The sequence below is a fragment of the Colobus angolensis genome, unplaced genomic scaffold (assembly GCF_000951035.1).
Source record: "Colobus angolensis palliatus isolate OR3802 unplaced genomic scaffold, Cang.pa_1.0 Scaffold46, whole genome shotgun sequence".
Lineage (NCBI taxonomy): Eukaryota > Metazoa > Chordata > Mammalia > Primates > Cercopithecidae > Colobus > Colobus angolensis.
The window spans coordinates 9,796,171-9,810,827 of record NW_012118043.1 but is presented as its reverse complement, the minus strand read 5'-3'; the positions used below and the strand labels follow the sequence as shown (position 1 = coordinate 9,810,827).

General features: G+C 43.6%; 1 protein-coding gene across 1 annotated transcript in view; it reads left to right on the top strand.

Annotated features, from left to right (window-relative positions):
• IL20RB (interleukin 20 receptor beta) overlaps positions 1 to 4,803 on the top strand; it is a 47,223-nt gene extending 42,420 nt beyond the window's left edge. The window contains exon 7 of the mRNA XM_011958156.1: positions 3,826 to 4,803. Coding sequence (XP_011813546.1) covers positions 3,826 to 3,936 — 111 coding nt within the window. The 3' untranslated portion in view covers positions 3,937 to 4,803. The remainder of the gene's footprint in view (positions 1 to 3,825) is intronic.
• The last annotated feature ends 9,854 nt before the right edge of the window (positions 4,804 to 14,657 follow it).

Here is a 14,657-nt window from a genome sequence, read left to right as displayed (position 1 = left end):
TGCTCTTCTCAAGTGGTGTCTTTGTGGTGTTCTCTGTATTTCCTGAATTTGAATGTTGTCCTGCCTTGCTAGGCTGGGGAAGTTCTCCTGGATAATATCCTGAAGAGTGTTTTCCAACTTGGTCCCATTCTCCCCATCACTTTCAGGCACACAATCAAACATAGATTTGGGCTTTTCACATAGTCCCATATTTCTTGGAGGCTTTGTTCATTTTTTTTAACTCTTTTTTCTCTAACCTTGTTTTCTCACTTTATTTCATTAATTTGATCTTCAATCACTGATACCCTTTCTTCCACTTAATCTAATCAGCTATTGAAGCTTGTGCATGTGTCACAAAATTCTCGTGCCATGGTTTTCAGCTCCATCAGGTCATTTAAGGTTTTCTCTACACTGTTTATTCTAGTTAGCATTCATCTAATCTTTTTTCAAGGTTTTTAGCTTCCTTGCGATGGGTTTCAACATCTTCCTTTAGCTTGAAGAAGTTTGTTATTACTGACCTTCTGAAGCCTACTTCTGTCAACTCGTCAAAGTCATTCTCCATGCAGCTTTATTCCATTGCTGCCGAGGAGCTGTGATCCTTTGGAGGAGAAGAGGTGCTCTGATTTTTAGAATTTTCAGCTTTTCTGCTCTGGTTTCTCCCCCATCTTTGTGGTTTTATCTACCTTTGGTCTTTGATGTTGGTGACCTACAGATAGGATTTTGGTGTGGATGTCCTTTTTGTTGATGTTGATGCTATTCCTTTCTATTTGTTAGTTTTCCTTCTAACAGTCAGGTCCCTCAGCTGCAGGTCTGTTGGAGTTTGCTGGAGGTCCACTCCAGACCATTTGCCTGGGTATCACCAGCGGAGGCTGTTGCTGAACAGCAAATATTGCTTCCTGATCCTTCCTCTGGAAGCTTTATCCCAGAGAGGCAGCTGCCTATATGAGGTGTCTGTCAGCCCCTACTGGGAGGTGTCTCCCAGTTAGGCTACACGGGCGTCAGGGACCTACTTGAGGAGGCAGTCTGTCTGTTCTCAGAGCTCAAACGCCATGCTGGGAGAACAACTGCTCTCTTCACATCTGCAGAAATTGTCTGCTGCCTTTTGTTCAGCTATGCCCTGCTGACAGAGGTGGAGTCTAGAAGCAGTAGGCATTGTTGAGCTGTGGTGGGCTCCGCCCAGTTCGAGCTTCCTGGCTCTGTTTACCTACTCAAGCATCAGCAATGACAGACGCTCCTCCCCCAGCCAGGCTGCCACCTCGCAGATTGATCTCAGACTGCTGTGCTAGCAGTGAGCAAGGCTCCAGGAGCATGAGACCTGCTGAGCCAGGCACAGGAGAGAATCACCTTGTCTGCTGGTTGCTAAGACCTTGGGAAAAGTGTGGTATTTGGATGGGAGTGCCCCATTTTTCCAGGTAGTCTGTCACGGCTTCCCTTGGCTAGGAAAGGGAAATCCCACGGCCCCTTGTGCTTCTCAGGTGAGGCGATGCCCTGCCCTGCTTCAGCTTGCTCTCTGTGGGCTGCGCCCACTGTCCAATCAGTCCCAATGAGATGAACCAGGTACCTCAGTTGGAAATGCAGAAATCACCCATCTTCTGCGTTGATCACGCTGGGGGCTGCTGACCATAGTGTTCCTATTCAGCCATCTTGGAATGCTATCCCACCAAGTAACAATCTAAAGCAAAACTATATATGCAAGGCAAATTATATTAATTCTGCCCAGTATATATTCTCTGTTTAAAAATATAATTTATTTTCTTTGTCTTTCATCCATAATTGCTTCATGGGAATGGGTGCTTTAGTGCTAAAGGGTCTCCGTTTCCTTTCTGTGACTTACTTTTTTCTTTCTCTTCTTGCTGTCACATTCTGCTGTAATGTAGGTAGCAAGCATAAAGATGGCCCCAAATTAGTAATTCTTCAATGACCCATCCAAGTGTGACCTTGCATGCTTTATAGAAAGTGGAGTTTGTGTGAACTCACATGCCTGTAAGTCTACACAGGCACTAGAAAGAAGAAAAAAAAAAAAAAAAAGGAAAGAACTTGCAGTGTAATGACTGTAACTCAAGAGGGAGGGGGATGGGGATCATGGCAAATATGTTTCATCTTCTCAGTGACAGCAGGTTGCTACCAAGAGGAAGTGTGAGCCAGTGCTGCCAGATCTCCAAGTTTTAAATGAGAAGCCCAGAAACCTAGATTTTTATGAGAAATCTCTCCATTTTCAAATGTTGAAAACTGATTCCAGTTTTACAAAATATGCTGAGCTTTGCTTGAAAATTAGTACTAAACTGTGGGACCACAGTTTTGCACCTTCCAAAATTCTGAGATTATGCTGTTTGTTTTACTTTAATGTGCTAGAACTGCACTGTCTAGTACAGTAGCCACTAGTCATATGTGACTGTTAGACTCTAGAAATGTGGCTCGTCCAAATTGAGATGTATTGTAAATATAAAATACGGAATGGATTTTGAAGACAGAATGAAACAAGTTTATAAAATGTTTCAGTCATTTTTTAAGTGACATGTTAAATTGATAATATTTTGGATATATTTGTTAAATAAATTATTAAAATTAGTTCCACCTGTTTCTTTTTACTTTTAAAATGTGCTACTAGATTTTAAAAATTGCATATGTGGCTCACATTATATTTCTATTAGACAGCACTGTTCTGGAATTTAAAAAATAATCATGTATGACCACTGCAGATGTAGGGATTTAGTGTCCTGAGAATCTGACTGCACCGGCAGCAGCGAGTCGAAGGCCTTCACACTAACACCCCTGCTTAGTGAGCACTGCTTGTGCATTGTCTCTTCCTGTTGGCATTTGCCGATGGACACCAGGAGTGAGTCTCTATAGCTGCCATTTTGCCAACAAGGATGAAGGGAGACTGGCTCAATGAAGCTGATGTCTCCTGAGGAACTGAGGTGGAGGAAACCATTGTGCTATTTGTGCCCAGGTGGTACCCTTGGGAGTGATGAGGGGAAGGGCCGAGAGAGATAACTGTAGAAGAACGTAGAGATTTTGGCAGAGGTGAGCAGGCGAGTAATAGGTGGGAGAGTCCACCTGAAAAGTTGATGTCTGCATGTTTATAACTAGTAATGATTGTCTCCTGGGGCCACTGGGAGAAGATGGCGGGAACCTGATATTGAGCAAGGAAGGGACTCCCATTTATGGAACATCCTCTCTGTACTGGGCACCATGCTAGGTGCTGTTCATAAAGCATCTCAGACCAGGTCATAATTCTCCGAGCTCTCTGGTGGAAGAAGGTTAGGGTTTTGTTGTTGTTGTTTTTGTTGTTGTTGAGACAGGGTCTTGCCCTGTTACCTAGGCTGGAGTGCAGTGGTGTGATCAGTGCTTACTGCAGCCTTGACCTCCCAGGCTCAATTGATCCTCCTGTCTCAGCCTCATGAATAGCTGAGACCACAGACGTGTGCCACCATGCCTGGCCAGTTTATTTTTTGTGGAGAGGGAGCCTTGCTATGTTGCCCAGGCTGGTCTCTAAGCCCTGGGCTCAAGCGATCTGCCTGTTTCAGCCTCCAAGGCAGGTGTGAGCCATTGCACCTCCCTTTAAATTTTTTTCTAAGAACGAGAATTACATTCTGGGTTTTTGTGGGGCAGCGTCTTAGAATGAGGAACTCTGACCAAGCAGGGCTTCAAGGGAACTGCAGGGTAGTGAACTGGGAGATAATCTTAGCAGATGTTGGAAGCCCTTCATCTAGGGGTTGAAATTGTTTTTCGGTTTTTGTTTTTGCTTCTTGGAAATTAATTAATCAAATAGTTAAACTTTTAATAATATTCTTTACTATTACTACTACTATCCTCTAATGAATATCAATGAAAATTATTTTTCAGAAAATAACCAATTCACCCCAGAAGTTAATCAGCTGCAGAAGGGAGGAGGTGGATGCCTGTGCCACAGCTGTGGTGTCTCCTGAGGAACTCCTCAGGGCCTGGATCTCATAGGCTTGCGGAAGGGCCCAGGTGAAGCCGAGAAGCTGGTCTACATGACGTGGAAACCATGAGGGGACAAGTCGTGTTTCTGTTTTCCGACACGGACAAGGGATGAGAGAAGTAGGAAGAGCCTGTTGTCTACAAGTCTAGAAGCAACCACCAGAGGCAGGGTGGTTTGTCTAACAGAACACGGACTGGGACTTAGGAGATGTGACCTCTAGACTGGGGGCTGCCATTTGCTGGCTGAACAACCCTGGGAGAAGTGACTTTATCCCTTTGGTCCTAAATTTTCTCATCTGTAATGGGGGAATTACCTACACACCTGCTAAACACACAGACACAGAGTCTCTCTCTATACACACACATACAGATATATGCACTCAGCACTTGCAAGGTTAGAGGGAAACTGGCGACACTCTAAAGTCTGACTGATTCAGTGTTTCTGGAGAGCAGGACATAAATGTATGATAAGAATGATCAAGGACTCTACACACTGGGTGGCTTGGAGAGCCCACTTTCCCAGAAGAATCCTTGAGAGAAAAGGGAGCATGGGAGCAATGGTGTTGAGTTCACTTCAAGCCCAATGCTGGTGCAGAGGGGAATGACTCAGTGAGCTCTATAGTAGGTGACCTGGAGGAAGGTCACAGCCGCACTGAAAACGGGATGTGCATGAACACAGAGGATCCATGAACTGCTGTAAAGTGTTGACAGTGTGTGCACACTGCAGACAGCAGGAGAAATGTATGTGTGCAATGCGACAAGAATGCAGAAGTCAGTAACATGTGCATGTTTGTTGTGCTTCTTTTCTCCTGTAGAGTTGCTAAAATACAGAATTTAGCAAATAAAAAGGGGCCACCCTGGCCAAAAGTGATATTTAAAGTTCTAGTTACATTGTCAACCTCAAGTCCAGAGAGACTCCAATGGACACATTTGGTCAAGAGGACTGGGGGTGGGGGTGGGGGCAGAGGAAGAGCAGCCCCAGGAATCCAGAGTCCAGGGCTGCCTGGTTGGGGGCAGCCTCTGGCTGCATGAAAACCCCAACTGAGGCAGCTGGCCTAAGCCTCACCTGGTCAGGGTTCTCCTAGGCCTTTCCTGGAGGCCCCACCCCATGGGAAATCCCTGGGGAACCCTCTTTTCCTTGACAGTTTCCTCAGGGTATCCCCAGCCCCTCTTAGTCCGCTCATTTAGGACCTACCTCTGGATGCCTCTCCCCACCCCTTTTCCCCACCAGGTGAAGGAAGAGCCAACCGCAGAGAAGGAATGAGGGGAGGAAACTTCTTGAGGGATGAAGGGATTGATGGGCAGGGCCTGCGCTTTGCTTTCTAACCCCCTTGAAGCTCTGGAGCCTCTGAGTTGGTTTATCTTCACTCCTACTTCCTGGGCCCTTTCCAGCCAGCCCAGTGATGGGACAGTCTAACTGCATCAGCGGGGTGTTTCCCCAGAAGCCCACAGCCCTTCACCACCTGGAGGGGTCTCTCCAGGAGCATGAGATCGCTGAAGACCTGTTCCTTCTTTTCCTTTGTATTATTTTGTATGCTTCTCTGTGTTGTTTGTTAGACAGTGTGTGCTAATTTTATATTTGACCCAAACTGGAAACACACTTTCAGTTTGCAAAAACAAAGACCATATTACTATATCAGTCATCACCCTCCCTCCTCTTTCTTCCTGCCCCCTTATGGTGGGGTGGTGGTGGGGCACTATCCTTCTGTCCCAGCCCAGGCCCAGAACTGAGAAAGGACCATGACCCCCCTCTGCTTGAGTCTCTCACAATTACTCCTAGTGCCCATCCATTTTTTGGCATCTATAGGTACACAGAAATTTATTTTGATTCTTCTGTTTTCTCCCCTTACCCTGAACGTACATTTATGGAGCCCCAGCCATGCACCAGACCTGCCAGCCCCCAGTGGTGGAGGGGCTGCGTCCTCTACAGCTGGCTGTTCCCTCTCCCCTGGAGCACTTCTATCCCAAGTCCCCAGGCCTCCTCCCTGCCCCTCCAATGCATTTATCCCTACACCTGGACACTTACATGAGTGAAAAGGAATGTGATTAGCTATTACAGCAGGACCACAGCTATAAACCAGGACTTCTCTGGGCAAACCAGGAGCCGGGTCACTCATCATAAGGCACAGCTTCCTGCCACACTCTTTTTTTTCTAGAAGCGCCAACCCTCCAGATGCCCAGTCACTGAGTCCAGGGGCTCAAGCTCAGCACTATTGGTTTGCTTTGTTTTCCCAGCCTCTCAATGAGTCCTGCAGGAATTGGGGAAATACTTTGTGTGTGTGTGTGTGTGTGTGTGTGTGTGTGTGTGTGCTGGGGGGGAATGAGTATCTGGGAGCAGCCTACAGCAGCTTCTGCTGTTTCAGTGAAGACTGTCTCTTGCAGCCCAACGCAGTAGAGTCCACTGAGCCCCCAGAATCAAGCCCAGCTTTCTTAGTCCTGCCTTTAGGGTGCAACTGCCAGGGTCCAGTGAATAAAATCCCTGCTCCATGAGGCTTACACTCCAATGGGGTAAGGGAGAAATAATAATAACACAATAACAAAGTATTATTATTAAGTGAATTATTTAGTATATTGGGAGTTTGTAAGTCACGATAAAATGAAAAAGTAGAGCAGGAAACAGGGGCTGAGGGCAGGTTGCAGCTTCTTCAAAATGAAAGTGGATGGAAACAATGGACCCAGAACTACCTGTCAGATAAGTCCCTGCACAGTCACATGGTGTGAGATATTATGAGAGATTCTAGAACAAAGTAATTTGGCAACAAATCTTTAGGTGTATGTAGTCTAAAACAAAAACTTTATTCAGTATCTATACTGTTTGTATTGATAGCGTATTTTTTGCAACAATTATCAGATAAAGCAAGTAAATAATATATATTTTGCATATTTTGTTAAGAATCTAGACTTCAGGATTAGTCACAAGGCTAATTGTAGGTTTCAAATTTGACTAAGAACAGGGTACTGTTGGTACTGAATCAAACATATTAATATGAAGTCATGTCTTTACAAAACATTACATTAAAAATATTTTGACTTTTTTCCACTGAAATGGCCCAGGAGAAATGTCACCTCCGCAATGCATGTTAATGCTAAGATTTTGGTTTCTAGTGTTAGTTTTCTCCCAAAGGAGCCAAAGTTTCTTGGAGCAGTAGTGGATGCCATCTCAGTTTGGAGCTGAAAGGTACAAGGTAATCCTAGAATGCCTATACCTTTTTGGGACAGAAAGCAAAGCGTTAAATAAGGGTCATTCAAAATTACAAAAGGAACAATCTATACAGGGCCCCTCCTGGCCAAAGTTGGGACAATATAAGCACCAGAAGGAGAATATTGGCTGGCACAATTGATACCATATATTTGAAAAGTCATCAGTCCATGACACCCAAGAAGAGCAAAGCTACCATAATGCTTTCTCAGAGAAGATGAATCTAATAGAATGCATTTCTACTTGTTATTCAGTCGTGTTGGTCTTGTCGACTTGTTTATCGTGTCAATGAAAAATACCAGTAAATGCAAATCAATCAGTCAGAGGGCATTTTTTCTCCTCTAAAGGCTCCTCTCTACCCCTTAACGTCCAGTCTTTCCCCGCTTGGCTCTCCCTGTCCTGTCAAGGGGTTTGGTGGAAAAGTCTTTGAAGTTCTCTTCACAGAAGGATTGCAGACTCTGCCGGTCTAGTCTCTGGGCCAACCTTCTCGGTCTCTTTAATAAAGATGTTTTTTATTATTTTCCCTGTGCAGTATATTATCCTTAGGCTAGAGTAACTTTCCGGGTGTGCAGACCTCTTGGTTTCCTTTGAAACTGGAGGACTTGATCCCATCGCCAGCTTCCGGAGCTCACCAGGAGGGGAAGACCCCATTACATCCACGGGCGTCTGGCGCCACCTTGTGGTCAGTGCTGAAAATGTTTTCTCTTCCCTCTCGCAATGAAGCTCTCCGGGCTTCCCGGATGAAGAAAGGAAAGCTCAGGCCGGTTTCCCAGAATAATAACTCAGTTACACAGTTTCCACGGGCTTGGTCCTTCACAAACCTCCACTGTCACTGGTGGAGTTAGAATTTAGCAGCCACCCTCTCCTCGCTGTGTGTATCTGTCCCGAGCTCATGGTTTGGGGCTTCACGCTATACCCACGGCTCTCCGTCCTTGCTGGGACCTTGGCCTCTCTCTCTCCCCGGTCTGTTGATCTTTCCTTCACGCTGCCATTCCCTGCCTCTCGGAAATAGACTTTTTTTGGATGTCTTTTTGTTTTCCTTCTGTGTGTCCTATTTCTAGGATCCCTTTACTAGACGGACTTTCCAGGAGTGTTCCTCAACCCCCGCACAGAGCAGTAGGGAGGAGCCTGACCTGCTGCTTGCTCGTGTTAAACCAGCGTGCTGCCCAACCTGTCAAGTTTGGAACTGGAACACTAGAGTTGGCCCCAAATTACAGCTTTCTCTTGTAGGCTCCTGGGACTCCCAGTTTCTTCAGCAACAACAACAAAACCTGGAAAAACGTATCCTTGCCAGAGGTGGGAGAATGAGGCTCACAAAAGGAAAACACGGACCTTTCTTGTCTCCCCCAGTGAGAGATTGCAAGACCAGGTTGTAAAACCCCATTAAGGACCTTAGAGGAAGAATTGAGCAAGGAGCCTTCTCAGGTGCCTGCAAACATCTCCAAGAGCAAAAGTATAAATCCAAATATTGTGGAGGAGATACATGTTCCTGGTTCCTTCACTGGACCTCATTGAGAAAATTAAACAAACAACAACAACAACAAAACTACGTTAAAAACCAAAAACCAAAAACCAAAACAAACAAAAAAACCCTGGCGGCAGGGTGCAGTGGCTCATGCCTGTAATCCTGGCACTTTGGGAGGCCGAGGCGGGCGGATCACCTTAGGTCAGGAGTTCGAGACCAGCCTAACATGGTGAAACCCCATCTCTACTAAAAATACAGAGATCAGCCGGACGTAGTGGCGGGCGCCTTTAATTCCAGCTACTTGGGAGGCTGCGGCAGGAGAATCTCTTGACCCCCGGAGGCATAGGTTGCAGTGAGCTGAGATCCCGCCATTGCACTCCAGCCTGGGCAACAGAGCGAGACTCCCTCTCAAACAAACAAACAAACAAACAAACAGAAAACCAACCCTGGCTTTTGGAGAAATGAGTGCCTGAACAAACCTCAGTAACTTCTAAATTTTGCGTCTGTACTTAAAACAGCTCCTCTAGGAAGTGGTCACGTGCCTCCAAATTTCCTGGAGATGCCAGCCAGTCTTCTATGAAATTTGCCTTAGTATAAGATTAGGTCTACAAAACATCATCTTGAGTTTCTGGCCCTAGGAGATTACAGCCCAGAAAGTAGGCTCCTCTGATGTCATCCCACCTGCATTAATCACAGGCAAGCTTTCCCAGGTGAAATCATTTCATTGCCATTAACTGCTCACTGTCTCACTTGAACTTTTTTCTTTTTTTTGAGATGGAGTCTTGCTCTGTCTCCCAGGCTGGAGTGCAGTGGTGAGATCTTGGCTCACTGCAACCTCTGCTTCCTGGCTTCAAGCGATTCTCCTGTCTCAGCCTCCTAAGTAGCTGGGATTACAGGCACCTGGCACTATTCCCAGCTAATTTTTGTATTTTTAGTAGAGACTGGGTTTTGCCATGTTGGCCAGGCTGGTCTTGAATTCCAGACCTCAGGTGATCTGCCCGATTCAGCCTCCCAAAATGCTGGGAGTACAGGCATGAGGCACTGCGCCCTGTCTTACTTGAACTTTTGAGTCTTGCAGTTGGAAACAGATGAAAATGGAATGGATTTCCCCTTTTCTTGGCCTCACCCCGGATCAGGCCTAGATTATGGAGGGCCAGTGAGTTGGAACACTTACTGTGTGTTTTTGTTTTTGTTTTTAGACAGTGGTCTTGCTCTGTCACCCAGGCTGGAGTGCAGTGGCATGATCTTAGCTCACTGCAGCCTCCACCTCCTGGGTTCAAGTGATTCTCCTGCCTCAGCCTCCCAAGTAGCTGGGATTGCAGGAGCCTGCCACCACACATGGCTAGTTTTTGTATTTTTAGTAGAGACAGCGTTTCACTATGTTGCCCAGGCTGGTCTCAAACTCCTGGCTTCAAGTGATCTGCACGCCTCGGCCTCCCAAAGTGCTGGGATTGCAGGCATGAACCACCGCCTGTGTTTTAAATGAAGAGTTTCAGTTTAGCTGATGGCAGCAAATAGATGCTGAAATTTAAATACAAGTAACATTAAGTAACTTCTTGCTCTGTTGCAACTTTGGGTTGACAAAGGCAAGCCTCAGGTTAAAGAACTGATAAAAAGCTTGGGCATGAGGTGTGGGTCTCAGCATGTTGCTTAAAAACAAAAAGCCCAGCTTCCAGAGATGTGCATGGTGTTGATTGTGGCAGAGTGTATAAGAAAGTGGGGCCCACTCTTTTCTTTGGCTAATGACTCATTTAAAAACTCATTTGTCACCTACAACATTTATTCCAAAATTGGAATTTTTGTATTAAATGCTATTTAAAACTTCAGAAAGGCATTAAAAACTTGATAATTGAAACAGGTGATATGTCAGTTCACCTTTTAAATTCAAAGAATATAATTCAGAATAAATCATAAAATTTGGGAAGAATTTGGAATTTTTCACCAACACTAAATAGCTTTGCATAAATGTGTGCTGTAATTGTAAACACTGGTGTGCTTTACTAACTGGTTTTATTGGAATCCACATAGTCTGAAAATTGTATGATTCTGTAAAAACTTTCCACTTGAACTTTCTGAGAATGGTTTAAAGGTGAAATAATCTGATACACTTCTCTGTCAATAAGAAACAAATCATGATATGATTGGACATATCTGCTTATGTGGTTTTTTTTTTTTGAGACAGAATCTTGCTCTGTTTCACAGGCTGGAGTACGGTGGCACCATCTTGACTCACTGCAACCTCCGTCTCCCAGGTTCAAGCGATTCTCCTGCCTCAGCACCCAGCGTAGCTGGGATCACAGGTGCTTATGTATTTTTAATTTAAACTTTGTTGAAGTATATCTGATTGTATTGTTATGGCATTCTCATTTGGCTTTGGGAAGTTTGAATTTCCTATAGAGTTAATGTAGTTGGTAATTGTGTTTTCCAAAGACTTCTGAGAATTTGGAAATCTCCAGTCTATTGGTCTGTAATTAAAATAAGGACAACAATAATATATATGAAGCAAAGTCTGAATTTTTATTCATAAGTCAAAAGAGAGTTCCAGCCAAAATCTTAAGATACTGCATTTATAGCTACTATTCTTGGCTAATCATAAAGGTTCTGATCCTCCTGTGAGAAAACAAAAAATTTTGACTGGTTCTGGGTTAAGAAACTACTAATTGAGAGAACCATTTTGATTTTTCACTGAAAATGTTGGTGTAACAACACATACCTGATATATTAGGTTGGTAAGGGGGTGTTGAATATTATAAAGGGAGGGAGAGCCTAAAGCTCATAAAAAGGAGAAAGACAAATTAAAAGCTTGGAAGATAAGAGCAGAATTAAAAAGAAAAGCAAGCAAACAAACAAACTCCTAAACCTGTGAAAGTAACATGGGTTTGATAGATTACATGTCAGGGGTAGAACTGGCTAATTCAGCCAGAAATCATGTGTGTCAATCTGGATTATACCCATGGATTAAAGCATTGTAGATGGAGAAACGCAACCATCATGCAGAATGTTGGCCACTGTGCTACTGGAGGCTCCTCTATCACCTCACGGTGGGGAGGATCCCCTGTGTTCCTGCCAGTCACTCCCCTCTAGAGCTTTGGTCTGTCAGCTGTTCTGATGCCAGGGCTCTCAAATTGCAAACAAATGAGAACAGATGAGCCAAAGCTCTATACAGAGCCAAAGAGTCAGAGATTATGAATGAGTTTGGAGCAAAGAGATTTTTAACAAATCCTTAGTGGAATGCCATCTAAAAATAAACAAAAAAGAAGTATTAGAAAAGTCGAGCTTTATTTAATAATTGAAAAATTTGCATTAATGTTGTAATATTATTTTAGAACTACTTTTTCCAGGCAAATAAGTGATCGTTTATTTTGTCAGAAATCTAGACTTCTTAGCATAAGAGAAAAGGAACTACAATTGTAGAATCAAGAATTTGAGTAGGTGATGAATATTTCAATTACACTGATTTAATCTTTACCAGTTAGGTGAATGTATTAAATTATCACATGTACCCCGAAAATGTGTGCATCTATGATTTATCAGTAATAATAATAATAATAATAATAATAATAATAATAATAATAAAACCCAGAATGGCACTGATGTTTCAAATTAGGCAAAAAATACCTTAATGGAATTCATAAAACTAAAATTTCTAAAGAAAAACACACTGTATCCCATAAATATGTACAATTACTATGTGTCAGCTAAAAATAAAAGGAAAAAAAGCAAAAAGAGACTTTGATTAGGAACACTTTATTGTTAGAACTGGACTGAAAAAAATCAAGATAAATTCAAGCTTTTACAAGAACAAAAATAGTAAATTAAAAATATGTGTCCTTTGTCTCTCTGTCTATTGAAATGCCCAGGAGTCATGTCACCTCACAATGCACTTTGGCGCCCACATTCTGGTCTCTTTTTTTTTTTTTTTTTTTTTGACGCGGAGTCTTGCTCTGTCGCCCAGGCTGGAGTGCAGTGGCCGGATCTCAGCTCACTGCAAGCTCCGCCTCCCGGGTTCACACCATTCTCCTGCCTCAGCCTCCAGAGTAGCTGGGACTACAGGCGCCCGCCACCTCGCCCGGCTAGTTTTTGTATTTTTAGTAGAGACGGGGTTTCACCGTGTTAGCCAGGATGGTCTCGATCTCCTGACCTCGTGATCCGCCCGTCTCGGCCTCCCAAAGTGCTGGGATTACAGGCTTGAGCCACCGCGCCCGGCCAACAGATTCTGGTCTCTAACGCTCTTCTTACCAAAAGCATCTTGGGAGGAATGACATATTCCATACTTTGAGCTAGAAGTTCAAGGAAAACCTACACACTGAACAACAAGGCCAGAAATCAAGAAAGTTTGAATAAATCAATAGAATCAAAAGGACAGAGGAGCCCATCTAAAAGGGGTTCTGCTGGCGAAAGCTGAGGCAACTTGAATGTCAAAAAGACAGTATTGGCTGAAGCCAATGGGCATATGGTGGATTGGAAAAGCCATGAGTCCAAGAAGATACATAAAAGGAGCAAAAGACTACAAGTGGTGTAAGAGAAAATGGAGAAAAAAAGAGAGAATTTGCCGGCTGGGCACGGTGGCTCACGCCTGTAATCCCAGCACTTTGGGAGGCTGATACGGGCAGATCACGAGGTCATGAGATCAAGACCATCCTGGCTAACACAGTGAAACCCCGTCTCTACTAAAAAAAAAAAAAAAAAAAAACTAGCCGGACGTAGTGGCGGGCGCCTATAGTCCTGGCTTTACTTGGGAGGCTGAGGCAGGAGAATCACTTGAATCCAGGGGCGGAGATTGCAGTGAGCCGAGATCATGCCATTGCACTCCAGCCTGGGCGACAGAGCCAGGCTCCGTCTCACAAAAAAAAAAAAAAAAAAAAAAAGACGATCTGCTAAGTCATTTACATGTTGGTATTATGTTGGTGTTACTGATTTGTCTGTTGTGTAGATGAAGAAAACAAAAACTAGGAAACACAAATATATCAGTCAGAAGAAGTTGTAAAGCTCAAGGGGAATATGAGTGCAATGACCCTGTAAGTTGCAACTTGGAGTCAAATAATGCCACATAAAATATCACAGTTAAACTGGGATACTTTGATTATACTCTTGCACTAGAAGGACCCATAACACTGATGCTTAGGAATTGAAGTTGGATGGATTCTAGCTGCTGCCTGGTGGTCAGTCCCCCTCATTTCTTGCTGCATGGAGGTCGTAAGTTAATAGTAAAAGTCCTACTGAAAAAAAATTTTTTTAATCTGTGTTTAATTTCCACAACATTGATCAAAAAGAAAATTCTCTTTTAAGAAATAAATTAACTCAAACTTCGTAATAAGCCCATACAAAAATGACAAACTGGGCAATACGTGTCATTAATTCAAAGAGTATTTAAGTATTTAACTTCAGTCACAGCATGAACACACTCACACATATTTATACACACATATGTATACACACATACACATACATACATACATATACACACATACACATATACACACATTCACGCTCATACATAAATACACACATATATAAATGTATACTTGTATAAACACACTTATATGTCAATACACACATATACACACATGCAAGTATACACACACACAAACACACACACTTTGAAATGCTCTGAAAACTTACAGTTCATATTGTTAACTTATTTTAAAAATGCCAAAATTTATAAATTTAGAAAAGGAGAGATCTTTTGGATCAACATGTGGAAATGAGATTCAGACTCAGAAAAAAGCTTTTCAATAGAACTTTTCTAAATTTCTTATAAAGGGTTACAGCTTGCAAGGTGGCCATCCCACAGGCTGGAAAACCTACCTCTGGCCAAGACCAGAGACAGGACTCTGCAAATTCTCTCTCTCTCTCTCTCTTTTTTTTTTTTTTTGTGAGACGGACTCTTGCTGTGTCGCCCAGGCTGGAGTGCAGTGGCACGATCTCGCCACTTTGAAGGAGGAGGGGTTGGGGTAGGAGCTTTATGCTGAAAGGGTTGGCTAAACACACATGTTCAACAGGTTACAGGAGGAGCCTCCTGGGTTCAAGCGATTCTCCTGCATCAGCCTCCTGAGTAGCTGGGATTAC